The sequence below is a fragment of the Epinephelus lanceolatus genome, chromosome 4 (genome assembly GCF_041903045.1).
Source record: "Epinephelus lanceolatus isolate andai-2023 chromosome 4, ASM4190304v1, whole genome shotgun sequence".
Lineage (NCBI taxonomy): Eukaryota > Metazoa > Chordata > Actinopteri > Perciformes > Serranidae > Epinephelus > Epinephelus lanceolatus.
Genome location: NC_135737.1, coordinates 18073678 through 18100958, shown reverse-complemented (window position 1 = coordinate 18100958; position 27281 = coordinate 18073678). Strand labels below are relative to the sequence as shown.

At 40.4% G+C, this 27281-nt stretch overlaps 1 protein-coding gene across 5 annotated transcripts in view; it reads right to left on the bottom strand.

The window, feature by feature from the left end:
* stim1a (stromal interaction molecule 1a) overlaps positions 1-24948 on the bottom strand; it is a 34761-nt gene extending 9813 nt beyond the window's left edge. For 2 of the 5 annotated variants that reach the window (XM_078166971.1, XM_033631094.2), the window contains exons 1-8: positions 24771-24948; positions 23857-23989; positions 19919-20049; positions 16677-16791; positions 14706-14817; positions 14108-14223; positions 7394-7571; positions 536-713 (exon numbers count right to left, since the gene is read on the bottom strand). In XM_078166971.1, the coding sequence (XP_078023097.1) occupies positions 536-713; positions 7394-7571; positions 14108-14223; positions 14706-14817; positions 16677-16791; positions 19919-20049; positions 23857-23977 (951 nt within the window). In that variant the 5' untranslated portion in view covers positions 23978-23989; positions 24771-24948. Of the gene's footprint in view, positions 1-320; positions 357-535; positions 714-7393; positions 7572-14107; positions 14224-14705; positions 14818-16676; positions 16792-19918; positions 20050-23856; positions 23990-24287; positions 24466-24770 lie in introns of those variants that run through there. The other 3 variants (XM_078166970.1, XM_033631096.2, XM_033631095.2) reach the window with 3 other exon arrangements.
* Between the last annotated feature and the right edge of the window lie 2333 nt (positions 24949-27281).

Below are 27281 nucleotides of genomic sequence, written 5' to 3'. Positions count from 1 at the left end.
GTAAGCTTTCACAAAGTTTTATATAACACAAACAAAATACTGATATGTTTTAATCCCGCATATAAAACTCAAGATATTTAAAACTGCGTTCTAGCTAAGGACTGATGGATCCCGATACTTGCCTCCAAATATGGGAGTGCAAGCAAGTGATGCCACAGACTGAACATGAAACTCAAAGCATCTTGAGACTATACAGAATCTGAAAGCCTTGTGTGTTTCAAATTTATCAGTGTGTTTCTGAATGAAAAAAAAAACTGTGACAAAAGTGTCTGAATTAGATCATTGTGATAGTCCTTCAAACAAATACTCATGTGTTTCACTTGTGTGGGATGTGCTGCGCTGTTCCTGCCAAATTCCTAATGGACAAAGACTTCAGTGGGTGTATTTATACTATAGCCAGTGTGAATCTGATAAAACTAAACATACTGTGCAGTTGCCACCTTGGACATTCACACTGTTCACTCAGTTTCAAGGCCTTTCCCTTTTCTGAACTACAAACTCAATGTGTAAATCCCATTTATCACTTTGCGAGTACCTGATCTAGCTCTTCTTCAGCATACTTTTGGCGGCTCAGTTCATTCTCTGTGCCCTCGCGCAGCTCCCTCAGACGTTGGGCCTCCTGCTTGGCTGCATTGATCTCATCCCTCAGCTTCTGCTCCAGGTTAACCTTCTCTACTTCAACTGTACGATGCTCCTCCTGGGCGATCTGCAGCCTGAGTACAAGGAGAGCGACAAAGACACACATTTATTTTTTATCTTAGTTTGTCTTAGGAGCAAGACATCAGTGGCTGCTTAATAAGGCCAAACAAAGAAACACAGCATAGTACATGCCAGCGTCTGTGGCCATTTTCTGTGGCAGGTATGACGTGTTAGCATGTGAGTGTCATGTATGTGTGGAATGTAGTACTTGCATCAGTGATGAATCACCGGAAACAATGGATAACATGTAGAAAGCAAAGAGCTGATGGTCAGCTGCTTGGCAGCCCACAATAAACTGACATCAGAGGGAGCAGAGCGAAGAATAGGAACAGCTGCCATAGTGTAACTCTAGAACTGTACAGTGTGGTACCCAAAGCTCCTGTAGTATATATGCGTGGGTTTGTATGAGGGATATTTTTAACTAGCCTCTTTAAAAAGTCTACTTTTAAAAAGAGAGGCTTGTCACCAATGACATTATTATTTATATACAGATCATTTATGCAGTAAGTGCAATCTATAAAAAGACCCAATCCACAGCATAAGTATTGCTATTAATAGGTATGTAGAAGTAGAACCAAAAAATAAACCGTTTAAATTGTTCTGTAAACCTAATGTGGGCTTCCAGGTGGTAATAACAATGGACTGGCTAAGCAGTTATAATTCCCAAGTCCTAATATGTAACACTGCGACTTATAACACTGCAAAACTACAGCAAGAAATCTCAAGACATTTAAGGGCAGGAGGCAGTACTATATTTTAGTCACTAGGGAGAAGCACTCTCCTCCTATCAGGCTAAACACAACAGCAGAGGGAGCAGAGAAGCGCAGAGAAATGAAAGTTGATCCACGGAGCTAGCTATGGAAAATGTGGGTGGTGGGCAGTCTTGCTAATGCTTTCGACCCTGACCTCTGCCATTCTCTAGCTAAGATTTGAGAGCACTGGCAGAGCTACAATGCGTGGTGAGGAGACACCAAATGCTGTTTCACCTGACCTGCATTGCAGGGCTTACAGGACGCAGACAGATTGTCTCTGCAGACTTTGCAGGAGAAGGTAAATAATGACCCCCAACTTTTTATACGCTACTATTATACTTGTATGGATCTTACATCCCCAATATTTCCCTGATCTGATGAAATGTGTGGAAAGAAAACTAACTTATTAATGCCTATCACATGCGATGTTGTTGTCCTCATCGCCAGTCCTTTTCCAGGATGTATGTCTGCACACCCCACCCCAATCAAACTGCGGGTGAATTAGCACTAGAGCTGCCATGGGAGGCAGTCATGCTTAACACCATCTCCCACCAGTGAGGCAGAGGCTGGGTCAAACAGTGCTGTAAAAGGCTCCCAGGAAATCCAGCTCCAGTCAAAGCCTCCTCCCACTCTCACCCAACAGGGCAGCAATGGCTAGGCCGGGCTACTTGATACCACCACAGGATCTGCTTGAAGGTATGGAAAGACAGCAGCTGACAGCAGGGATCAGAAAGAAAGGCACAGCTACAGACAGAGGACATACCTCTCTCTCTCTCACTCAGCTCCAAAAGCATGTACTGTATCAGATGAAGGTCTCTTCTGTCACACTGACCTACAATATAATATAATATCCCTGCCCACAGCCACATTGCTCCGCTGTACATTTAGAACAGTTTAGGACCAACTTCAAAATAGCTGAGAACCACACACATGGGCTAGCTTGTCTGACATTGTCTTTTGATTAGGGATACACAAGATTAAAATACAAGCTCCTGCAAATCCTCAGTATAATGAGTAGGCATTTTAAAACCATTATGCTTTATGGGACATATTCTACTTTATGAGAAACAGGCACAAGACAATTAGTTTGTTGTGCCTTTTTCTAAGCTCTTCCACCTCAGATTAGATCTAAATGCGGTTGCGCAACACAACTGAATTACAGCAGAAAAAGCACACTGTCAGCTGGGATATGAGATATAATGCCAAGGTACTGCATGTAAAACAGCACAAAGTGGCCCAAACAAAAACAAACAAACATGATAGTACAATCAGCTATACTAAGCAGAACATGCTGAATGTCTGCTGCACTTCGGTGCCTTTAAGATTCATTGAAAGCTCTCTGGCTTAATTTACAGAAGAGAATTAAATATGAGCAATTAGCTTAGCAACAAAGAAATGTCAGAGCCAACTTCAAAGTTGGCAGTGGCAGGTGTGTTTTCACAAGTGATCAAAGTATCAAACCACAGAGGAAACACACAGACTGGGCTGGCAGTCCATCAGAGGGACAGAGAGAGTTTGACCTCAATAGTTTGTCCCCACTAAAGCAGTCAATGGCTCTTTTGGTTGGTATTCGGCAGGCAAATCCCACAAAAATACTTTCCACTAACTTATTGTTCTGCTCCAACAAAGAAATGCAACTCAAATATATGAGATAAGCATACACAGAAGCTGTGACTAAGACACTACAGTGCAATAGGAAAAGGTGCTAGGTCCTGATCAGACAGAGCCTGTTTTAGCAGCCTGGGACGGCATTTTGTAATTGTGAGAGTGAAGCATTTTGCTTGCTGCCTTTGGGTTGCTGAGTGCCTTGAGGTTTTCTGCACTGTGCACCTTGCATTTTTGCAGGACTGACCTGAATAGACTGAGTTGAAAAAACTTCAAATCAGAGCACAAAAGCACCCGACTTCACTGGTGCTTTTCCCTATTTCCAATCACATATATTAGCAGGCAACAAGTGGTAGCATATGTGATCCCTGTCTAACTAACATTAGCTCACTTTCAACATTGCCCCTGGCAAGCTGCAAGAAATATCTGAACAAATTGTGGCCTCAACCACTTTCTTACATTTTACTAACTGTAATTAGGCCCAATGATTGACATAAGATTGTCAAATTCATCCTAAATGCTTAAAATGCTCCATAATGCTTAAAACCAACCATCATCCAGGCGAAGCTTTTGGATCAGCTTGTGGTATGCCACATGATTTCTCCTCTCTCTGAGGGTCTCATATACTGTACCCAAATTGATCTCTGTTTCCCTGTGGCCAACATAATATTCAGGAACAGCCTCTCACCCTCAATCAGAGCCAGGTAAGTGCCCTCCCCTGTCCATGTTTAATGCAGATTTTAAAGGTACAGATGTGCAATTTTACTTCACAGCAAAATAGCAGTTAAGCTAAGGACAGATAAATCGGTGGCTGCCTAGCAACAATAAAAAAAATAAATAAATAAAAAAAGACGCAGCAAGCTGAAAAACATGCACTGTCTGATCAGGGCCTTACTGTAAAGAAAATGGAGAACCCAAGGCAGACACAAACACCAATCTCAGTTCAGCTGGTGAAATCCAAGTCATGTCTTTACAGTCCATTTGCTGTTCAACAGAGCATTTCATGTTCTAACAACGTGTGTCTCCTAAACAGCCAGCTGATACAAAGAGCAACTCATGTAGGTAATCAGGGTGGTATAGACAGAAGCAAGAATGCCAACAACAGATCATCTGTTCCTGTTCAGTGTCCTCAAACATTAAGACAGGAATGTTATGCAGTCATGTGGCAACGCCTGTTGCTGCTCCCCAGAGGTTAAACACTTTCCATTCCAGAGGTCAAATTCAACTTCATACACTATTTCAAAACCAAATCGACTGATTTTTATGTACCATGCTGTGGAAAAATCACTGGTCCAATGGGATGAATCCCTAGGTTTTCAAAGACAACGTGATGCCACAATGTGCTCATGCAAACCACCAACTGTCACATTTAACAAAATTATCATGTGTTTTCTTTCAAACTAAACGTTTTGTAGACGAGGTGCATTAAGTGGTAACTTCACGACCAACCAGCAGGTCATAAAAATTCCAATCCATAATACAAAAACATCTATGAAAGAATGTGCTCAGACTGCCTTTCAATCATACAAAAGCTGCAACTTCAAAAACCACTGCACTGCAATGAATTTGTGGTGTTGAGTACAACCACAGTGAAAGCAGCTCACTTTTCAAATACCTTTTCATGTTAAGTTCTGCCCCAGGCCCAGCAACATATTTTAATCCAAAATTCCTAAAATTACAGATGCAGAAAACATCAGCAGCAAAACGTCAAATGATCTTTCATTGTGACAATTTGATGGCACTATCTGCGCACCTTGGTGAGTCCTTATCCTTGTCCTTATTTTTATCAACCTCGTATCATTTTTAAAAAAAAAAAGATACACGAGGTGAAGTTGTGTTTGAGTCTGTAAGGGAATGAGAGTTCACAGTGTATGCCTCAAAGCACATTCTGAGCATTCCTTGATGTATTAACAGGACCAAAATAGTTAGACCTTTATCCTCATGACTCTGCATTTAGCTGTTTTTGGTGTGATTTAAAAAACAAACAAACAAACAAAAAAAACCAAAACAACCTCATTTCAAAATATTCAATCATTAGGGCAGCAATGACCTGACGCATGTTAAGCCAGAGCATACCAGGTATCAGTCCTGTCGAAACAGTGCCACACCCGATACTGCAGACACAAAACAATCTCAAACTTTGTTTAATAATGGCTCAACTGCAAGGTTCAAAGATGTCACTCAATTTTGGGACAAATCTACCAACTATCATATACTCAAAAGATCACTGATGATTTACGTCCCGCAGTGAAAGGATTTGGGGAACCAGGTAACAAACCACCTCAGCTGGCTCCTCTCAGTGTGAAGGAGCAGCAAGTCAAGACCAAAAATCACTGAGCTTCACACCGGATCATGCAGGCTGAAGCTAGCCACCATTGACAGAAGTCTTATCCTGTTTGTATTTGCAATGTGTGTTTTAGATCACTTCTCAAAGTTCACTCTTCACCACCGACGTCATCCAAAGAGTCAGTATAACTCCAGCAAATGCAACCAACAATACTTTGTGTTTCCCAGTATATACAATTAATAGTAACTACACGCTTTGATCATGTGCATTTTCAGCCTCACAGCAAGAAATTATCACGCTGTCCTGTGATTTTATAGTCATACTTGGATACTGGCCAAATTCTATGAACTGAACTGGGAGTTACTTTGTGAATACAATGCTGTTTTACAGTTGACTCTTGCGTCAGATGTTGACATGCTTCCAACTAAAAGATGGCCTTTTAAGCTACAGATGACACTTCCTGATTGGTGAGTTGTACAGAGTTGTCAGACTAGTTTAAATGCCATTCTAGCTGTTCTTACACCCCACCTCTTAACTCAGATTGCACTGAATCTCCCTTAAACTATTCATGTATCATGTGTCATGTATATAAATCTTGTCATAAATCTTTTTTCACTAATTTAATGGTTGAATTTAATTCAAATGTGTCTCGTTAAGTCAGTGAATCTTGTCATTTCTCTAAAACCTGAGACAAAACACACAGAGGCCTCTTCTCTGTATTTCCAATGTTTACAAACTCATCCTTGCATTTTGGTTTTGATCATCATGCAAGTGATCAAGAATGAGGAAATCAGTCATGCTTAATGTAACCTCAACCAGAGAGCAAACACATTTTCTGGTAAAGGTTTGCCAGAACAGAGAATGAGAGAGACAGAGGGAGAGGGGAGTAAACAGCTCTGCACACAGCATCTGAGCTAAATAGACCAGCGTAGCCAATTGGTGACACAATGAAAACAGGTTCACAACCCAAAACTTTGGGAAAGACTGCTCTAAAACTTTGTCCAATGAATTAAATTGCAGCTCTTCGAGTCTTTCACTTCCCGTTTTAGAACAATGCAGCTCTGTACATGCAATCTGGTGAAGGATATGACTTATGACTGAGTCATGACTGTGCAAATACTCATACATAGGACTGAGATACACTATATGCAAATTCTTATTTACACTGTAAAATCAGAGTGATGGAATTCCCTGCACACTACCTTCTTTGAATTAATGCCTGCTTCAGCTAATACTAGAAATACACTTTTGTTAAAAAAGACCTTGAACACATACTTACTCAATTTTCAACCAGGTTTGTGTCACCACGATGAGGAAGTGTGTGCAGACGAACAGTGTTTGTTCCATACCGGCAGCGCCAGGAACTCCCAGCCCATGCTGCAAGCAAAAATCCATTGGGTGCTGGATAACACCAAACAGCATATTTTGGCTGGAGTGGAGAATGGGCAGAGAGCTCCGGGAGCTGGCAGCACAGGGGGAGTCAAACACCGTTTGTCTGCATAGACTTACCACCATGGTGACACATACCTGGTTGAAAAAGTCCCCCTGTAACATTCAGGGTGAAAGAGCAGGGGTGCTATTTCACACACCGAAGCCTCTATAATTAATGAGTAAGGCTGATGTTCAGACCATCATCTAGTTATCAAAACTGCAGTGTCAGAGGACAAAAAGAAAGACTCAGAGAGCTAGGAGTGTGTGAGAGATAACTTACTGCATATGCAAGACATGTAAGCAGTGTTGCCAATCCAGCACTGGCTGATGTTAGTTTTAAGCTCAGTAATGTTTATTTATCAGAATACTCTTGAAGTAAATTTAGTTTCAAGTCAGTTTAAGGCAGTGTTTCAGAACTACACTGTAGACAAGAAGATGGGGAGTATACATGCATTGGTTTGATACTGAAAAAGCTCTAATATGAGACCAAAAAAATAAAAAAAAAAGATGTGTCACATTAATGCTGTGTTTTATGTGGAAACTAATGGTGTGTGTGCACAATGCAGTGTTGGTAGATTAGAACACAGTTTGTTGTGTGGGTGGTGGGAAAAACCCTCACTTCTGTTGCAGGTCATGTAGACTCTGTTCAGCTCTCTGCAGGCCCTCCAGGTCTTTCATCATCTTCTTCATGTGGTCCTTTGAGTAGCGGTTCTGAATGTAGGCAAACCAGCAGCCACCCATGCCGATGACTATTGACACGACCAGCATGAAGTCCTTTAGGTGGTTATGTCTATTCACTGAGAGAAAGAGGAAAATAAAAAAGTCACATTTATGTATGGCGATAAACATCAAAATCACAAGACAAACCTACAGAAGAGAATGTTTATTTCAACCAGGCAATATATAGGTATATCAAGATCACAAGATAAAGCTACTAACAATCAGCAAACTTCACAAGGATGTGGTTGGTGTGAAGCTTGTGTTGATCATAGCCTAGTCATACTGCAAATGTTGTGGAGAGACACAAATAGAGTCAGTAGCAAGTTCAGGTTGCGGTGAGAGGGGCCTGGTGCAAAAGACCACGATAAAGCCAGCTTAACACTGCCTATTTCAGTCTGACAACCAGAACATGCACAGAAAACCAAACAATAGCAACTACAACACTTTGGTACACACGAGGAGCCATGAATCAAAGCCTAATAATAACTTAGTGTGAGTATGCTGTCATTGTAAGGGATTCACAGCTATAAAAAGCCACAGCAGCTAGAAAGCAGCTATCCCATTTATAAGCCTATGATTAGATTCTTTATTTCAAAATTAACCCCAGAATCAAGTTTGGGTTCAATACAGACTGTTTGCCATTTGATGATAATGTCATGCAGCAACAGACACACATCCTGAATTTTAGCCTTGCAAGCCACAGAATGATGCAAGTTTTTCTTGCAAAACCTGCAAAGGGGTGTGCGGGAAAGAGATGTCAAAAACACGACTTCTACTTCCTGGAGTGAGACAAAAAGGAAGTAAAATTAGGAGAAAAGATCAGAGAGAGAGAGAAACAAGCTTGCCCTTAAAACATAGTCCTTTACAAACATGTCCCTGCACCACTGGCTGCGACCGACAGACAAATTTACACCATGGATCAACAGCACACATCCCTCTTCACGTGAACCCTCTGTATGATACAGTAAAAGGCACATAAGTCAAACTTGTGCTCAATGACCTTTCAGGAGGGCTGTGTACAGTGGGGAGAACAAGTATTTGATATACTGCCAATTTTGCAGGTTTTCCCACTTACAAAGCATGTAGAAGTCTGTAATTTTTATCATTAGGTACACTTCAACTGTGAGAGACGGAATCTACAACAAAAATCCAGAAAATCACATTATATGATTTTTAAGTAATTAATGTGCATTTTATTGCATGACATAAGTATTTGATACATCATAAAAACAGAACTTAATATTTGGTAAAGAAACCTTTGTTTGCAATTACAGAGATCAGACGTTTCCTGTAGTTCTTGACCAGGTTTGCACACTGTAGCAGGGATTTTGGCCCACTCCTCCATACAGATCTTCTCCAGATCCTTCAGGTTTTGGGGCTGTCATTGGGCAACACGGACTTTCAGCTCCCTCCAAAGATTTTCTATTGGGTTCAGGTCTGGAGACTGGCTAGGCCACTCTAGGACCTTGAGATGCTTCTTACGGAGCCACTCCTTAGTTGCCCTGGCTGTGTGTTTCAGGTCGTTGTCATGCTGGAAGACCCAGCCACGACCCATCTTCAATGCTCTTATTGAGGGAAGGAGGTTGTTGGCCAAGATCTCGCGATACATGGCCCCATCCATCCTCCCCTCAATACGGTGCAGTCGTCCTGTCCCCTTTGCAGAAAAGCATCCCCAAAGAATGATGTTTCCACCTCCATGCTTCACGGTTGGGATGGTGTTCTTGGGGTTGTACTCATCCTTCTTCTTCCTCCAAACATGGTGAGTGGAGTTTATATCAAAAAGCTCTATTTTGGTCTCATCAGACCACATGACCTTCTCCCATTCCTCCTCTGGATCATCCAGATGGTTACTGGCAAACTTCAGACGGGCCTGGACATGCGCTGGCTTGAGCAGGGGGACCTTGCGTGCGCTGCAGGATTTTAATCCATGACGGCGTAGGGTGTTACTAATGGTTTTCTTTGAGACTGTGGTCCCAGCTCTCTTCAGGTCATTGACCAGGTCCTGCCGTGTAGTTCTGGGCTGATCCCTCACCTTCCTCATGATCACTGATGCCCCACGAGGTGAGATCTTGCATGGAGCCCCAGACCGAGGGAGATTGACCGTCATCCTGAACTTCTTCCATTTTCTAATAATTGCGCCAACAGTTGTTGCCTTCTCACCAAGCTGCTTGCCTATTGTCCTGTAGCCCATCCCAGCCTTGTGCAGGTCTACAATTTTGTCCCTGATGTCCTTACACAGCTCTCTGGTCTTGGCCATTGTAGAGAGGTTGGAGTCTGTTTGATTGAGTGTGTTGACAGGTGTCTTTTATACAGGTAACGAGTTCAAACAGGTGCAGTTAATACAGGTAATGAGTGGAGAACAGGAGGGCTTCTTAAAGAAAACAGGTCTGTGAGAGCCGGAATTCTTACTGGTTGGTAGGTGATCAAATACTTATGTCATGCAATAAAATGCAAATTAATTATTTAAAAATCACACAATGTGATTTTCTGGATTTTTGTTTAAGATTCCGTCTCTCACAGTTGAAGTGTACCTATGATAAAAATTACAGACCTCTACATGCTTTGTAAGTGGGAAAACCTGCAAAATCGGCAGTGTATCAAATACTTGTTCTCCCCACTGTATATTCCTACAGACATGCTTACAGTGTAAAGTACACAGAGTTCATCAGAGTCAAGGAACATAGATGAGCTGTGCCAACTACTGTGTCAAACTGACAAACCAGAAGTGAGAAAGTTAATCTACACGAAAGCATCTAACCACTGCCCCTGTCTCTTCTTAGGTCTGTATATGCAGATCATCACCTCGCAGGGCTCAAAATACCATGTGTATATGCATGGTAGTGCATGTAAAATTTGAGCTGTCAACATAATTCTTGGCTCTGCATGCACCAGCACATACAACTTGGTACAGAAAATATGTTGTATAGGGCTGCCAGTGCTGACTCCTATGCACTGGCCATGATATTCAAGCAATTGACACTTTCAACATGCTCTCACACCGTATGTCCATTTTGTCATGCAATGGAAAACTACTGAATAACTGACAATGTCGCGGCATAAAAAGACGTATAGACAAGACAGAGCAACACAGCACAACGGCAGCACCGTATAAAACCCTGTCAAGCCAGCTGCCACTTAGATTTTGATGCACAACAATTTGTGCTGTTGCAGCACCACATCAGTTGTTTTGTAATGTATTGCAAAACATTCAAAATATCCTTAATTTGAAACGTTTTCCTTAAAAGGTTTGGAGGTTTTCTTTAATTGTAATCCTGTTAAGTGTGACTCTGACTATGACAACTTAAATCTGAAGTTATTTTACTGCACGGCTTAAGAGAAAAATAAAGGAACAGTCAACTTAAATTACATTTTAACACAATGAAAATTTCCTCATATTTGAAGCGCTATAAAAAAAAAGAAAAAGTTGCAGCGGTCTATGTTGGATTTCTTTCAGCTGGATCTAGCCGCAATGGAAGTACCAAGAAAGAAGGACAAATACACAAAATGGTATTAATAAATAAAATTAGGGATGCACCAAAATGAAAATTTGTGGCCGAAGCCGAAAATTAAACGCTTGGCCGAATACCGAATGCCGTTGTTTAGTTTTTCATTAGTTTTTGCAGATGAACCCCCTCCAGATGAGTGTTGTCATGGTACCAAAATTGGGACCCACGGTACAATACCAGTGAAAGTATCACGGTTCTGAGTAGTATCACGATACCACAGCGAAAATGAGGCAGATGTGCCTTTTGTCATTTATAAAAAGATAAATCACTTTCCTATAGTACATCAATGATATTTCAATGGAATAAATTACTTATTGACTTATTCATACTTCAAAAACAGCATCAATAAGTGATTAACATAGGGGGGATCAAAATAAAATAAATAAATAAAATAAAAATCAACCTGCCACCCTCCTCCCCTGACAAGTAAAGAACAGTCCTTTCATAAGTAAAGAACAGTCCCTAAAGTGCGGTGAGGTTTGTGGGCCATTACCTGCCACAAAGACAGAAATGTGAACGGCTCGTTTGTCCTCTGACATGCCACATACCTGTGTGCCGCCATGGCTCAGCTGTCCAGGTACTTTTGGGTAGTCATGACACCAAGAAGAGGAAATTATTTGACCTGGAGCTGGGCTCCGTTGCTGGTAAGCCGTTATCTTGCACCGTGGAGCACTATGGCCGCCGTATTTGACAGGAATACATATTCCTGTCTGTGTCTGTGACCCCCGTTCAACCCACAACCGGCAGGATTTGGCTTTCGTTTCTGCTGCTGGTTGAAATCTGTACTCGCACAGCGTGCTCCTGAATGATTTCTTTTGCTCGCACGAAAGTATTTTTAGTCACAAATGTGAGCAAAATGCTTGCACCATAGAGCTCTGTGGAAAACAAATCACGCTGTTTGATTGCGTCATCAAAACACACTGCTATTATTCGGCTTTGCTTTTCACTTATTCCACCGAATACTGAATGTGTGGTTTTTTTTGCAGTATTCGGCCGAATATATTCGGTTACCAAATATTCAGTGCATCCCTAAATAAAATCAAATCTGTGCAGGTAAAAATGTTTTTGGTGCATGTCATTTTCAAAGTTACATGTGCCAGTGCATGTACACAGAACGAGTATTTCAAGCCCTGCCTCTCAATGACCAAGAGGACAAGTACTCCAGATGAGGTCACGATATTTAAACTGAAATGCATGTGTGCTAAATTTGTTTTGGTCTACACTGTAACTGAGCACAGATGCTTTAAGGAAATACTGTGCATTATCGCTGAGATAATACAAAATAATATCCTTATTCTATACTATTCTCTTGGTTCTATTTACTGCTCTTACAACACTATCTGTCCTAAACAGGAAACACAGTTTCCCCTCAGTCATCACCCAAGTTAGATACAGTCAACACTACATTCACTGCCTCCCACAGATACCACCAAGAGAGCATAAAGTGACATTTAATTAACCACAAAACAGGAAATGGGTTGGGTTAATTACTATTACACAACTGTCCACTAGATTAGGATCAACCCATTGTGAGATATGTCTTAAAATGCTGCTGCTTTCTACAGTGAGTCAGACGGACTGTGAGTGGGACCCCCTGGCTTTGAGAGGCTGTCACAGCCAGACAGCGCTCGCTAATGTCTTCCTTCGGGTGTGACTCTAACCAAACACATCCACAATGACACATGCCAGACACAGACCGCTTCACACTGTCCCCCTGTGCAAATTCTTTCTAATGCAAATGACTGCTTTCTATGATGGTTCATTACATTTTCTCTAATGATCACATGTCTGCCCTCATTAACACTTCTCTTCCAAATATCCACCGTTCCACTTCTCTTTTTATCCATCTTAGTTGTTTTCCAGAAAGGCAGAGTTGAACCTCAAGGCTAGGGAAGTCTCTCTGCATTATATTTTCACAACACTTAGTTCATATTTTTCTAGCTCAGTAATGCACAATGTTAGTTTTTAACTGTCACACAGTTACTAAGCTTTCAACAACAAATATGTTGTTTTTCATTGAAAAAAATAACAGCATTTTGGCAGTCATTCTGGGAACATGTTTTCACAGTGTCAACACAGATTAGGTTAAAAAAATATAAAGTCCTGCCAAGAGGTATGACAGCTGAGACACACCCCAACCATTGTGATGTGAAGAACTCACAAACTCAAAAACCTGAAGAACTACAATCTGTAGTTACAGACGTGGAGCAGTGATACTGGAGAAGGAGAGAGAGAGGATGAGTGGTGTGTTTATTTGTCTCAGTACGCAGAGGGGAGTGTCTGGAATACAGAGCAGTGTGGTCTAACTCTCAGCTCACTTCCTCAATCCCTGAAACTGATACAGGTAGTAACAGGATTTCCCCCACATATCAACGGTGGGCCGACAAAAGTGAGTAAATTAGTAAACCAGTGGGTAGATGAGTAAGTGACTGAATAAATAAATGAGGCAAACAACATATCATTGGGACAAGGTGCTGATGAAAAGTGAGAGTAGCAGACAACAGTGGTCAGGATGTTAGTAATGGTGGTAGGCTGTTAATACAAACTCAAACCTTCCTCAGGATGTGTCACAGTAATGATCTCAAAATTCAAGAGAAGCTATTCTGTTTTTCATGTATCAACTGAGTCATTTCGAAGATGTTTAATAACGCTCCGTGAACCGGTTCCAACATATTTCCAGTGTAAGCAATGCCTTTCATTTGGAACAGCTATGAAGCATTTTGGGTGCACATCAAGGATGCAGAATCCATCAAATTTGTTTTGAAGTTTTGTGTCTTTTTAAATCTACAAATAGATCAGTATCTCAATGAAAATGGCAATAATAGAAAAGTACAGTGTGTGACAGGATTTTTTAGCATCCATGTAAGTAGAGTATTTATGTCTTTCCACCAAATTTTTCTGAATTCTGTAAACACGTTTTTGAGATATCCTGCTTATTAACCGGAATTGGGACTAAAATCTAAACTCTAATAAAGACTGTAATAAAAACAGAACCCTCCTTCTTATGTCTGGTCAGGGTTTTAAAGTATCTGGAACAAAACAACGATAAAGCGATGTTGTATCAATCAGAGCTGCAACGGGAATTAAAAAAGAATAACGTCACATACTCAGGGGCGCTCCAAACAGTACGGTGTCCAAAGATTTGAGCTGCAACTTTTGCACATGGCTGCGATCCAAAATCTTCAGAATAGAGTGTGTCAGAGTGGTGTTCTTTACGGCGAGCCTGAGAGAAAACAGACACACGGTCATTTTACAGGAACAAATAAAGGAAGCGCAAAGGGTGTAAACCATTATGAGCCATGTGTAATGTGACCCCTTCACAAATCTTGTAAATCCAGCCACTCAGATTTAAAACAGTAATGGTTAACAGATACACTGATTGTTGGAAATTAAAATAAAGGGAATAAAACTGACACTGAGTGATCAGAACAGGGAATGGTGTTTCACTCACTTCAAAAGACAGTAAAGTAAATGGCTTTAATTGCTGGCACTAGAAAAGCTGTGTGAAGTCAATAATATATGTGTCGGTATCAGCCCCACATTGTGCATCACTGTGGTTATGAGTAGCTTGAGTCTTATCACTTTTGCTTAAGTATTCAATTTTAAAAGAATGTCTTACCAGTCCTGTATAAACCACAACTTATTGGTGGCACATTTTTTATCTGGAGTAGTTAAAAAAGTTAGAAAAGTCTTAACAGCTCTTACCTTGGCATGGCACTTCCATTAAAACTCATCTTGCGAAAGGCATCCACGTATTGTGGCAGTTCCACATAGGTGATGAGCCATTCCACCACCTCATCCACTGTCCAATTATACACTGAGGGGGAAGTAAAAAACAAACAACAAAAAAACATTCAGTTACAGTGCTTATCGCTTCTCATTCATCCAAGGCAACATGATGGCAATATGTCTCCATTATTGTTGCTGTCTTCCAACAAATTAGTTTTTAAAATGAAACAATAGTTGTGGTTGAACAGCTGACAATTTTCTTCAACAATATTCGATGGTGTTCACATCTATATTGAGTGTAAGGTTACAACGGTATGAGATTTTCACAGTATGATAACCGTCTCAGAAAATAGCATGGTTTCAAGGTATCCCCGTATATGGTACTGCACAATTAATAATATTAGTATTATCATAACTATTATCCTCAGTTGCAACAACCCTTAAACAAATGACATCAGAAGAGTTCACACTTGACTAAAATTGAAACTTATCTTCATTTTTAAGGAGGTATTTGTAGAAAGTCTGACAGGCATTCAAGGAGGAAAGGAGATGGGCATAAGCAGGTGAGATTATTTGTCCGTATGCATTTTACATGGTGTGGTTACTATCAACTCTCATACCATGGTATACCCTGAAACCGTTTACCACTTCAACCCTAATTGAGTCAAACATTGTACTTGTAAGCCTGCTGCTTTTCAGCCACTCATTTTAAAACAGTGAACCCACAGAATCAGAAAAAAATAAACGGTTATGAAATATTTCTTGGGGACAAGTGGTCAGTCAGCTGACCTCAGTCCAACTGTTCATGTGTTTCACGAACTGGCTGAGGGCAAAAAATCCCCCCTACAGTAGAAAGAACTGATAATAGCTGCAGTACAGGCCAAGCAGAGCATCACCAAGGAAGAAGCCAAGTGTCTGCTGACGTCTGTGGGTCATAGACTTCAAGCAAACAGTGATTATAAAACATGTGCTAAAAAATATTAAATATGATGACTGTAGCAAAGGTCGTGTTAACTTGTCCAAATACTGTCTGTCTCTCAATGTCTGCTTTCTACGTACACTGCTCTGAAATGAATGTTAACACCAGTCGGCAGGAACCTCATAGATATTCTTTGATTTCAAACCCAATGTACAGAACCAAAACAACAATGTGTCACTATCATAACACATTTTAACTGCACTGTATAGGCTGCTTGACACATGAAACATATATGGCCATGTGCAGCTGTATGCTGAATGATCTATGAGGTATCACACAGCATTGCATACATTGGCATGCCCACAGTAATGACTGGGGAAGGAAAATATACTCCCCAGCTCCTGGCAGTGTGTCAATAGTGTGGGCCGTCTGTGTTAATGTGTTGCTCTCTTGAACAAAAAACCCAGTTTCCTGGCTCCAAACCTCCAGAGCCTTGTCAAGAAACTGCAATGCAGGATAAGTCAGTACTACGTGCAAAAAAAGGGGAGAAAGGCAGCCAGAGGAAAGGGTGTGAAAAGACACGGGTGCCAGACACAGCACATGAAAAGTGCTCTCAAAGAGTACACGATAGCCTAGCCAAACAGATAGGCTGAAGGAGGTGAGAGTGTGGATGTGAATTTTGTGCTGACAGAGTCAACGATGTCCGCTTTGCTACTAGCTAGAGCTGATAAGGAGACTGCACTTTGCTTGACCTGCCACCTGATCAACTGCCTTGCTCCTGTGTTGGGCAAGTGAGAGGGTCAAGCGGGGGTTATGTCAGTGTGACCCACACTTTCAGTCACAATTTACTGACTTTAAAAACACTGCTACACAGACCAATAACCACAGTCACGAGAGTGTTTCATGTAAAATCAATGTGCAAAACAATGCCTGCGGTCTACAAGTCAAACAAAAAAGAAGATCTGAAACAGAGGGCTGTATGTGCAGTTACTGCTGGCCCTGAGGGGGGAAATGCTTCAAAGCAGTACCTTCAGAGCCCTTCCATGCGTTCCACAAGTCCACCACACTGATGAGCTGGTCATCCCCGTGGAAGCTGTTATGCCTGCCCTTCGTGTCATGGTAGTTTAGATCTTCTCTCAGGAACTGCAGAATGACAAGGATGTTTACAGTGGTTACAAAGAATCCATCTTGTACAAATGGTAACTGGAAAAAAAGTAGCTGTAACACTTCACAAGCCTCAAATCTTGCAAACTATCCTTTGTTAGAGAACTGCAATTCTGTCTCTATTACTGACACAACCTCAGCACACAGAACTTTAGTTAACTTGGTTTGAGCCAACACACTGCGATGAAGCTTAATTCAAAAATGAATGCCCACATACTAAACAGCACAAACTGTACTTCTGAGAGGAGGTTGTCTGAATAAAACTTATGAATAGTTGGTAGACAAAGACCACTTTATTAAATGCTCTGTGAATATTGCTGTTGAGGGGTTTGGATGGTAGTGTGACCTGTTTCACTACAGCGGTCTTTATGACCTCCATAAAGAAGGAAATGCAGTTCTTGTGGCTTTCGTGTGTGTTCGCTTCACTCACTATGAAAGGAACATAAAACACTATAAATATCTCAACCACGCATGACCTGAAAAATTACTAAGATTTTCCGCTAACTATTTAATGATCTGGAACATCTCAGAACTTCCTCCACACTCATGTTAATAGTTTCTCAGTATTACAAGAGTGTTGATCATCAATATCTAAAAGCCAGACAGCGATGTTACTGAAAACCAGCAGAGCATGAAATAGAGAGGTTTTGTGGCATAAAGTGTAACAAATATTTTGCTGTCAAAAGGGACCTACTCACCACAGAAAAGTTCACTGCCTTTGTTTTTGTTTTTTTTAGGTCTGCCACTTGTGGGTCTTTTGGTAAAATTAATTTGAGTGTTTTAACACGAATATTCTGAGAGTCAAATACTTTTTCATTATAATTCACCATTATTTTATTGTCATTATTTAGTTTCAACTAAAGCTTGTGTTTATTTAAGCTGTTTAATTGGCTGTCACAATGATTATGTAAGAGTGCAACACTTTGGGAAATACTCTTGTTTTCTTGCTGCCAGTCTTGTCATAAATTGTCCTGTAAAAACACCCTTGTCATTTTCTTTCCTCAAGTTTTATCATCACAGCGAGACTGCAAGACAACCAGCGCGACTCCAGCCAGGAAGTCTGACACGACTTGGTTTGGAGCAGGATACCATGAAACCTTAAACTGTGGTATGAAAACTGACATCATACTGTCTCCATTTGCTTATCTAAAGTATCGAGAAAAAAAAAAAAAAAAAGCAACTGAGTGGAGAATCTCACCTACGTGAGTGCATCTCTCTTTCCTCTTTGACTGCCTGTCAGACTTTTCACAGATAACAAAGTGTTTTTCAACCAAAAAAAAAAAAATGTTTTCAGTCCCCTGAGGGTCACTGCAGCTGATAATAATAACGATAATAATTTTGTATCACTGTATACAGTGATATTTTCTGAGACGAATATCATACGATGAAAAGCTCATACCAATGCAACCCTACTCATAATCTCCCTCAGTAAAACTGCAACTTGTGTTGATATGGTGTTAATCAGTGATTATTCGTGGTGCTGGTAGAGCATGATGTTGCTCTGTTTTCGTTTCTAGTCTTTCTATTAATCTAAGTCCACCGGCTACTGACAGCTAGCCTTTCCCAAAATGTTGAACTTGTCCTCTAAGTGTAACTCAAACAAACAAATACCCAGCTACAAGCTGAGTATAATAAACATTGTGAAGCGTCTTTTGAGTTCCACTTTGGGGGTTAACATGACATTTGACTAGCCAAACATATAACATTTCCAAAAAAAACACAACTTTGTTTTCTGTATTGTTAAGGGTAATAGAAACAACATATAAGATTCTAGATTACTTTTAGGCATCTCCGTTTGAAAATGAGAACCCTGCATGTTGTACACAAGACACCACTGCACATAGTAAGTGGCAACAAAACAAAAATTTATGGCACTTAGAATCCAGTTTCGCCCCCATTGGAGAGGTAGTGGTCAACTGCTGGCCAATGGAACCACACTACTGGTTGCCCACTATATTGTAGGCTAACTCACATACATAACATCTTCCACTCCCACAAAAGCCAACTCATGCACCATGGGTGGTAGACAGTAATAAGTCATGATGCCTTTCTTTCTTGATAGATTTGTGTGGGAGGATTTCACTACAGGGTAGAGAGAGACGGTCTGTAAAGCAGGTGAAACATCACGCTCCTGAAAATCTATTCATGGGAAAATTAGTAGGGCCTGTACAATGTGGCCGAGGCTTGAAGCTCACTCCAAAAAGCCAGATGCAGACTTTGATCTTGGTCATAAAGAAATCATCTTTCCTCTTTATTTAATCACCGTGTGATAACAGGAAGTCCAGCTACTGACTTGAAGTGCTCTTAATCGTTTTGAGCTTTCTATTACTCGGCTCAAAGCCACTACAGATGTGCCTGCTAACTGTAGCACTTGATTCTTTGCCTTTGGAGTATTTGCATACCAAGTGCCTCTTCTAAAAGCAGAGACGGCTTTGGTCTGACCTCAACCACATGCAACAGACTGAACCAGAGTGAAATGAGGCTCCAGGGGAGGCCTCCTCAAGGCTACAACGTGTCGTTTAGACAAGCTAAATGGACACCAGACAGTGTCTTAAAGGCACCAGTGACATCTGAGAAGCAACTTGACTTCTGATGAGCATTAAATGGCTGTAAATGGACATAAACTGTATCTGTTTATAAAGCGCTTTCACTATACTCCACTGTATTGAAAAGAAAAGCAGCTCACACTATCCATCATGCCTTTCAAATATATAACCCACACAATCTGATTAATAGTATCATAATATCCCTTTTACAATGTGTTTGTATAAATGTGGCAACATCAGTGTCTACAACATGCACACCAGATACAAACACACTTAATGTGAATTAGGTTAATTATTGACAAAAACTTCTGTAAAAAGGGCACTGAGGCAGAAACAGGACTAATCCTCCAGTAACTCAGAGTAAGTTAAGCACATTACACGGCTATGATTAACTGACCATCTCAGCAGCAAATCCTGTGACGAGTCAGATGACACAGGATTACAATAATGATACCTGTAAGCCTCTTTAGACTGAATGAAGACCACCGACACAAACAAGAGTACCCTGTCCAACAGAGCAGCAGCTCCTATTGATTATTCATTTTTAGGCTGACACTTACGCCGTCTGTTTCTACAACGTCTACATTGCCGTTTGCGTCATCATCCATCTGCTTGTGGATACTACGGATAGCCTCGTAGCTGAGAATGGCGTTCTCATCTTTGCATAGTGGCTCGTCGATGCGACACAGATCTGGTGGAGAGAAAAAAAGACATCTTAAGATAGTGGTAACATGCAACTTTGAAACTCTTTAGCACTATTGCTACCACTACTACTACAAAGACTGAGGGGAAAAAAAGTCTTCATTCACTGTTCAAGGCGATTAAACAACCTCTATTTCCTACAACAGTTCTTTACATACGTTTTTGATTTCATTTATATTGATTCTTGAAAACACCAAAAACTTGACATGTGTAATTAATTTCTCTTATTTTTTTTCCACTTGCTTTGTCATCCAGCATCTCCAAAAATACCAAGACAGTTACTGAACTTGCATGTGCTCTACAAGTGAGCAGGACCTACACTGTGAATGAATAGGTCTGTTTAAAAGATGTTTGAAGAAAATCTTAGTCATGGTCCTTTTTGTTGCTATGTGATAAGACAAATATTTATGTCCATATATTTACATTTCAGCACCAAATGTGTGATTTTTTTTTTAGCAGTGTGACATTGTTTTTAAAGACAGGTCATCTAAATATAGACAGTATAAACAATCTGAAGTACTCATTTTAGCTCAAAGCTACATTAGCTCTCTTAACTTCCACTAATCCCGTGTTGGCCAAAAAGGTTCATGGCTTTTAACCTTTTGTGCTTTTAGCAGAAAAGTCAGAATACAAAGTCCCTGGTTGGATTTCCCTCCCTCACCCTCTCTCGCGCTAATATAAATGAACTGCAAAATTCCTTGGCTGAAGACAAAGCCTTGTTTATGTCAAGCCTTTCCGTCAATGTGGGGATGTTACCAGGAAGCAAGATACCATGACTGTGCAGAGCAAAAAAAGGCCATGTGCCAAGATGGATCAGCTTTTAACAATTATGCTTTTTTAAATCTATTGTCAATGTAGATTTCACAGTTCTGTTTGATTGCAGCAAACTTGAGTTAGTATAAATGCTTAGGTTCAACTGTATCTAGCAGTTTGACAGTCAGGCCTTGGTAACTTGTGAGAATTTTAGTATGTATGGCTCCACAATTAATTGTAGATAAATCAGAAATATGTGCTTCTGTGATAAATGCTCATCTAATTTAGCTGTAGGTTATCTAGAGAAGTCTATCAGCCCTCTGTTCTCTCTCTCTCCTTCCTGAGGGATTAGTGATCCTCTGCCATAGATCAGAGATAATGCTGCCACTCCCACTAAGAGGAAATATTGTTTGGCATGTACTGCAGACACTCAGGAGTTGTGTGAAAGGGCATGGCGGGCTACCTGTAATAACACAGTAAGTTTGAATGTGAATTTCAATTTAAAGCAGCATGGTTGAAGTGAATTCATAAGAAACCCCCCGAAACCTCCAGAAGCGTATATTTTATTCAATTCAATTTAAATATGTTTTATATAACCTCTATGTTCTATGTGCTGCTGCTATCTGAGCCCGGACACGCCAGTTAATTTGTGATTTCCAATCTCAGAGAGGCCTTTTCCTGGTTAGATTAAGTATATATAAGAAGCAGAAGTTGAACAGTTTGCTTTACTGAGACTTTCATTAGATTATAACCACAAAAGAAGAAGGTGAAGAAAGGGGAGGCAGGCCTTGCTCACCAACATGAGGAAGTGGCTTGCAGTTCCCTACACTTGGTTTTCATTAACAAGATTGCGTCTTACCATCAAAATTTGAACTTAACCTTTCTAATCACAACATTTAAGTCTGCCTGTAAGGTGACCTGACCCTTCTTTACTCTGTTTGATAGTACCAGGTATTTTTTTTATAACATGAACTCCCAAACAACCATTGTTTTATATATTGCCTGCATTCACACAACAATATGGTGTAGCAGTATGCATAATCAAACTCACTTCCCTTTTCATAAATGGCCGAAACTCAGGTCCATACATCTCGATTGATTCTGAGTCATCATTAATTACTGTCACCCACACAATAGTTCATAATCAACTGCAGGCATTTGGCTTGCATTAAGCTGGCATTTACAGCATAATGCCCCCACCCACGGATCAACTCATCATATCAATCCAGGTTTTCTTTATTCACTGAACCATATGTTATGACAGGTTGGCCGAGCAAATAGAGAGGCGAAACAGAAAGTAAACTGTGTCACTGATTTATCTTTGCAACAGTCACTGTGTGAAAGTTTTTGTAGTTGGCAAATTGTGCCTTGTACGTGAACTCAGAAGGCTTGATACACAAAGGGAGCTTTGGTGTAGTGAAAGGTTAATTTTTGAGCCAAAGTATGCAAACATTCAGCTTTAGGAAACCTGCAAAGCCACATACCGAAAAGGCAATTACTCTCGCTCATTCACACTCGCCATGTTAAACAAAGACAGACAGTTACTCTGGTGAAAGCCTGCACCTGCAACGCTCTCATACACCCAATGTGGCCCTCTTTCTCATTTGGCTTGCAAACCTCCGGAGACACCAGATAAGATATTTACATACCAGTCAGCCTGCTTTTTTTAAGAGCTTGCGTTACGTAAGTCATACTGTGTGCCTGCGTGTTGATGTAAAACACACTCCATAACTTTGTTACTTCATAACTGCAGCAGTTACTATTGTCGTATTGCCATTCAGGATACCTGTCATGCTTTGAAAATCACTGTCAAGAATAATTTTTTCCCCTTGCTGAGGCCTCTTCGGACATGTGACACACACTAGTTAAAAAATGTGCTTCAAGTGCAAAATGTGTATGAGCAACATGGACAATGTCTCAGTAGTTCCTGTTTAACCACACTAGTAAGCAGTAAAGATTACAACCATGCAAGTTTGTCTTTGCCCAGTTGTTGCTTAAAGTATAGACAGTCAAGTCAAGATAAAGATTTCAAAATGTTAATCTGAGCAACGGTTATGCCTTTTGTCAACAGATACGAACTCTTACACTAGCACACTTTAAAAAAAACCTGAGTCATGGTATGTCATAACTAGCTCATACTTGTCCCAAGTAGACTCGGGTTTCACAGTTCACGGTCTGTTTTGCAGTTTCAAAATGTGCTTAACTGATGTAACCATTGTTATGATTCATGGGAAATCACTTCACAGACTGAGACGAGAGATTGTCAGTGATTGAGGGCCTCATCTAAAAAGATCAGCATTTTTTTCCAAAGAGGAGCTTGTTAAATTCACTCGTGTTTTAGCTTTAAATCAAACCATCCACGAAAAAGAAACAAAAACTGTGCCGTAAATGTAGTGCAGTAAGTCACTGCAGGAGTATGCTGTTGTGAGAGGCCCAAATTGCCTTTAACATGCGAGTCAACGCATTAGGTTTCATAGTTAAGAATTTTGGTGACACATGACGAGAAGTGCAAATCCAAGATACGAGTGTCGACATAATATCATTATGGTGTCCTCTTTAGCACTGTGCAGACAATCATGTAATGATTGCACTGACTTGTGCCGGGCCACTTTATCTTTATATATACAAATATGAACCAAGTGTGATAAAGAATAACAGTTTATGTTGTAATGTCAATGCCAAATGTTAGGGGAATATTTGCAATGTGTTGATTCTAATTCACGATTTTTTGGAAATAATAACATCTTGATTATAATGACCTGATTCAGAAATTACTTAAAGCCCTGCTCATGTGCTGCACTAACCAATAGATCGATTGGCTCAGTTTGACTTGGTGGTTTGATCTGAGTTGGAGGACAGAGCTTAATGGAGAATGCCAGCCGGACTATTCTCAGCGTGGCCACATTTAGTGCCTGCACCATCACAAAGATGTGGCACGAAGAGTAACCCTTCTGCCAGTAGTGTGTCATCTTAGCTAAAGAGGTGAATAAAAATAGACTTTTTGTAATGATACAACAAATTAATGCCATTATTGATTACTCACCTGACACCCCATTTTCAACAGTCGGACTCTCGGGTGTAGGTGAAGCTGGTTTTTCAGTCCAACTTTCTCCAATGAGACACAAGCAAAGTATCCACAATGTCAGCAGTTTGTTGAACTCCATGGCTGGTGTGTGCTGGAAAGAAGGCGGCAAAGTCCCTTGACAATTCTGGTAACTGTAGCATAACACATTTGCGGGCTTTCTGTGTATCAACTAAACATTTGTCATAATTAAAACAATGTAGCTACTTTGTCTGTTAGGACACATGACGACACCTTACCAAGGAGAGGAAATTGCATTAATTGGCTTAGAGCATACCAAGAAATACGGTGAGTTACATAAAGATCCCCTGCAGCAAGCAACTGCGGACACATGCTATCACTTCTCAAGTGAACATCTTCTTCCTGAATGAATGAAGGTAACGTTAACTTACTGTCGTTAGCTTGCTAGTACATTAAAGTCCTTATTTTGCCTGTTTAGCTGTTCTTCGGGGTTTTTGGGGACATGTTCACATACACATGTCACTTAAGGGAGACTAATAATAAGATTAGGAAAAGTGAGAGCAGCCTGGTCCGTGCACCTGGTGGGTGGTTGTCTGACAAGCCCCGACTAGCTAGCTACATATCTCGGCTAACTAGGAAAGGAAGTGAAATATCCAACAAAGGAGGAGTTACATTACAGAGCCTTCACACTAACGCTTCCGTATTCTCTTCAGTCCATGTCGGCGTCGACTTACTGCATTTGCTACACACGTACGCTAGCCACCGCTGACGATTAGCTAACGTTAACCACAAGACACCGCAAGTCAAACAAGGGACGTTGATAAAGAGCAGCTGTAGTTTTAGCTAGCGTTAGGCTGCGTGATAATGTTACTGCTGGAACACCGTAATGTTGGATAACATAAATATAAAGTTACCTGTCATGTATCAGAGGCAGCAGATATGTAGTCTCAGCTCTATGTTAACATTGCAGCAGATATCTGGTCACCGGAGTTGAAGCACAACGAACTCCACCTCCTGTCGGAAAGGTCTCGGTCTTTCTCCCGACCGAGACTGGACCGAAAAAGCCGCAGAATGTGGAAAGACAGTGGGGTTGTCTTCCTCTACGCCACTGAGTCCCTGGTTATTACCAGCAGGCGGCGCCTCCTAACGTCCGGAGTGTGTACTGGCTGTAAAACAAATTGCTGAAGTGTGCCATCTAGTGGATTGTTTACACCACTACAATGGAAAGAAATGTTATTTTTTACATATGAGAACTATTACACCAATTTCCAACCTTCCTTCTGCAGCAGGGGTGTCAAACTTATTTTAGTTCATGAGCCACATACAGCCCTATTTGATCTCCAGCGAGCCAGACCAGAAAAACCATCGCATAATGATCTACAAATAACAACATCTCCAAATGTTTCCCTTTCTTTGGTATAAAGAAGTTCATTCTGAAAATGTCCATCCATTTACAAAACAGATGATGAACAGCCTGAGATGTCTAAAGTAAATGCAATTTCAAAAGTATGTCTCAGTTTTTCTACATTCACTACTCACTGTCATTGAATGCACATTTTCCACATACATTTCCACTCCTGTGTAGTACAGTCATGCTGGCATCACCACAACAAACTAAAGTTACAGCCAGTGGGGAAGCAGGTTATGTTATCCCCTGATTTGTAAATGATTTACAAATCTAAAGGTTTGTCAATGCTTTAGTAACAGGGTCCACCAATATTGTTTTAAGATCTGATGCAGATTATTTTGTGCTGAAGCTGTTGATTGATAAGATTTTTGCACAATGTTCAATATTTTTTTTAAATATGACCACAATAAGTATTCATTGTTGTTTCAGAGAGCCATTTTCTGGTCAGGGTGAAAAGACTCAGAAGCAGTATTTCACATGAAGTGTGATGCACTGTTATAGCCTTCATACGTATATATTAGGTGTGCAAAGTCATCCAGTGGGCCTTATTGGAACCTTTGGTGGGCTCGTTCTTTAATAACATGTATAAAAATCTGGCATTGAAAAAAAGGCATAAAACCCTTGGCAGAAACCTCCAGAATATAGCACATATACTGTAAAACAGAAAAGTTTGGTGTATATAAGTGCCACTGAAGTGGAGATTTGTGGCTCACAGTCTGAGAAGAAACTTTTGCAAGAACGGCCTTAAAAGATATATATTGTAAAATTCCATGCATTTTTTTATACTAAAAAATAAGACAGCATGGTAAAAATTGATTACCATGAAACTTCCCCGGTTGATTACTTATATTGATTTTTTTTTTGTATCACAAGCTTTCTGAAATGTTGTTTAAATGTGCAAATGAGGCACTATGTCATTTGATATGTGCTTTTGAATACATTTGAAGAACAAAAATTTGAACCAAAATAAAAACCTAAATGTGTATTTTTGGACATTTTCTTTCCACTAGTCTAAAAGAAGACTTTGTGGAGGAAAAATATCCCAAAAACTCAGAATTGACCAGAGCATGATGAAACCTGGGGTGTCTTGCCTCATAGGTCACATCATTAATATTATTAGTAACACCTGTGTTTTCCCATAATCACAAGTTAAAGGCCTAATGTCGACTATGTCGACCAACCCTGTCTTTCATTTATTCATCCACGTCTGCCTTTACAAATCTTATGTAGTCTGTATGTTGGAGGACATGTCCTTTCATAACCTTAACATATTTATATAAAGGTAATATACACCAGTGGGACAATAGCAAATAAAAACTACTGTTTACTGTGTTTTTTTTTTTTTTTTGTGAGTGAATATGATTCAATGTCTTGTGGCCCAGTTGAAACTTATTGCTTGTGCTTGGCCAGTACTTGCATCATCAGAGTCAGATTGGAGGAGGGATGACACGAGGCTTTGCAGTGTTGTTATGGTGAATAGCAAACACCTAAATGTAAACACCATATTTAAAGTAGACGAGGATGGATACGCTGCATGGTGATGCATAAAATAGCATAAAGCATAACAATCTGTCACATACATTTACTAGCAGGCTGTGACTGTGGTTAGAACTAAAGAAACATTACAGCAGTTTGTGTTTATACATGGCCCCTGGGCCACTGGGTTTTCATCCAACCGTATTAACTTTCGGGTCACAGTGAGGTAACGGTGTGCGATTATAATACCTGCAGCGGATTAACAGGGCATTAAGGCCACATGTAGAGAATTCATATTTGATAACTGTTAAAAATATCATAAGTTCAACTGCTAGCAATCAAATACCATTAAAAGTTTCAATATTGTTGAAATATAAATGCAAATTTAAAAGTATCACAGTCAAGTGGCTCTTTGTGGCAAACTTTTTTTGGGAATGGTGTAGCTCCACTGTGTCATAAGTTTCTGTGTGTTGACCAGTATCTGAGACTCAAAATTAATGCTCAAAGACAAGGCCACATGGACAAAAATGAAGGCCGAGCA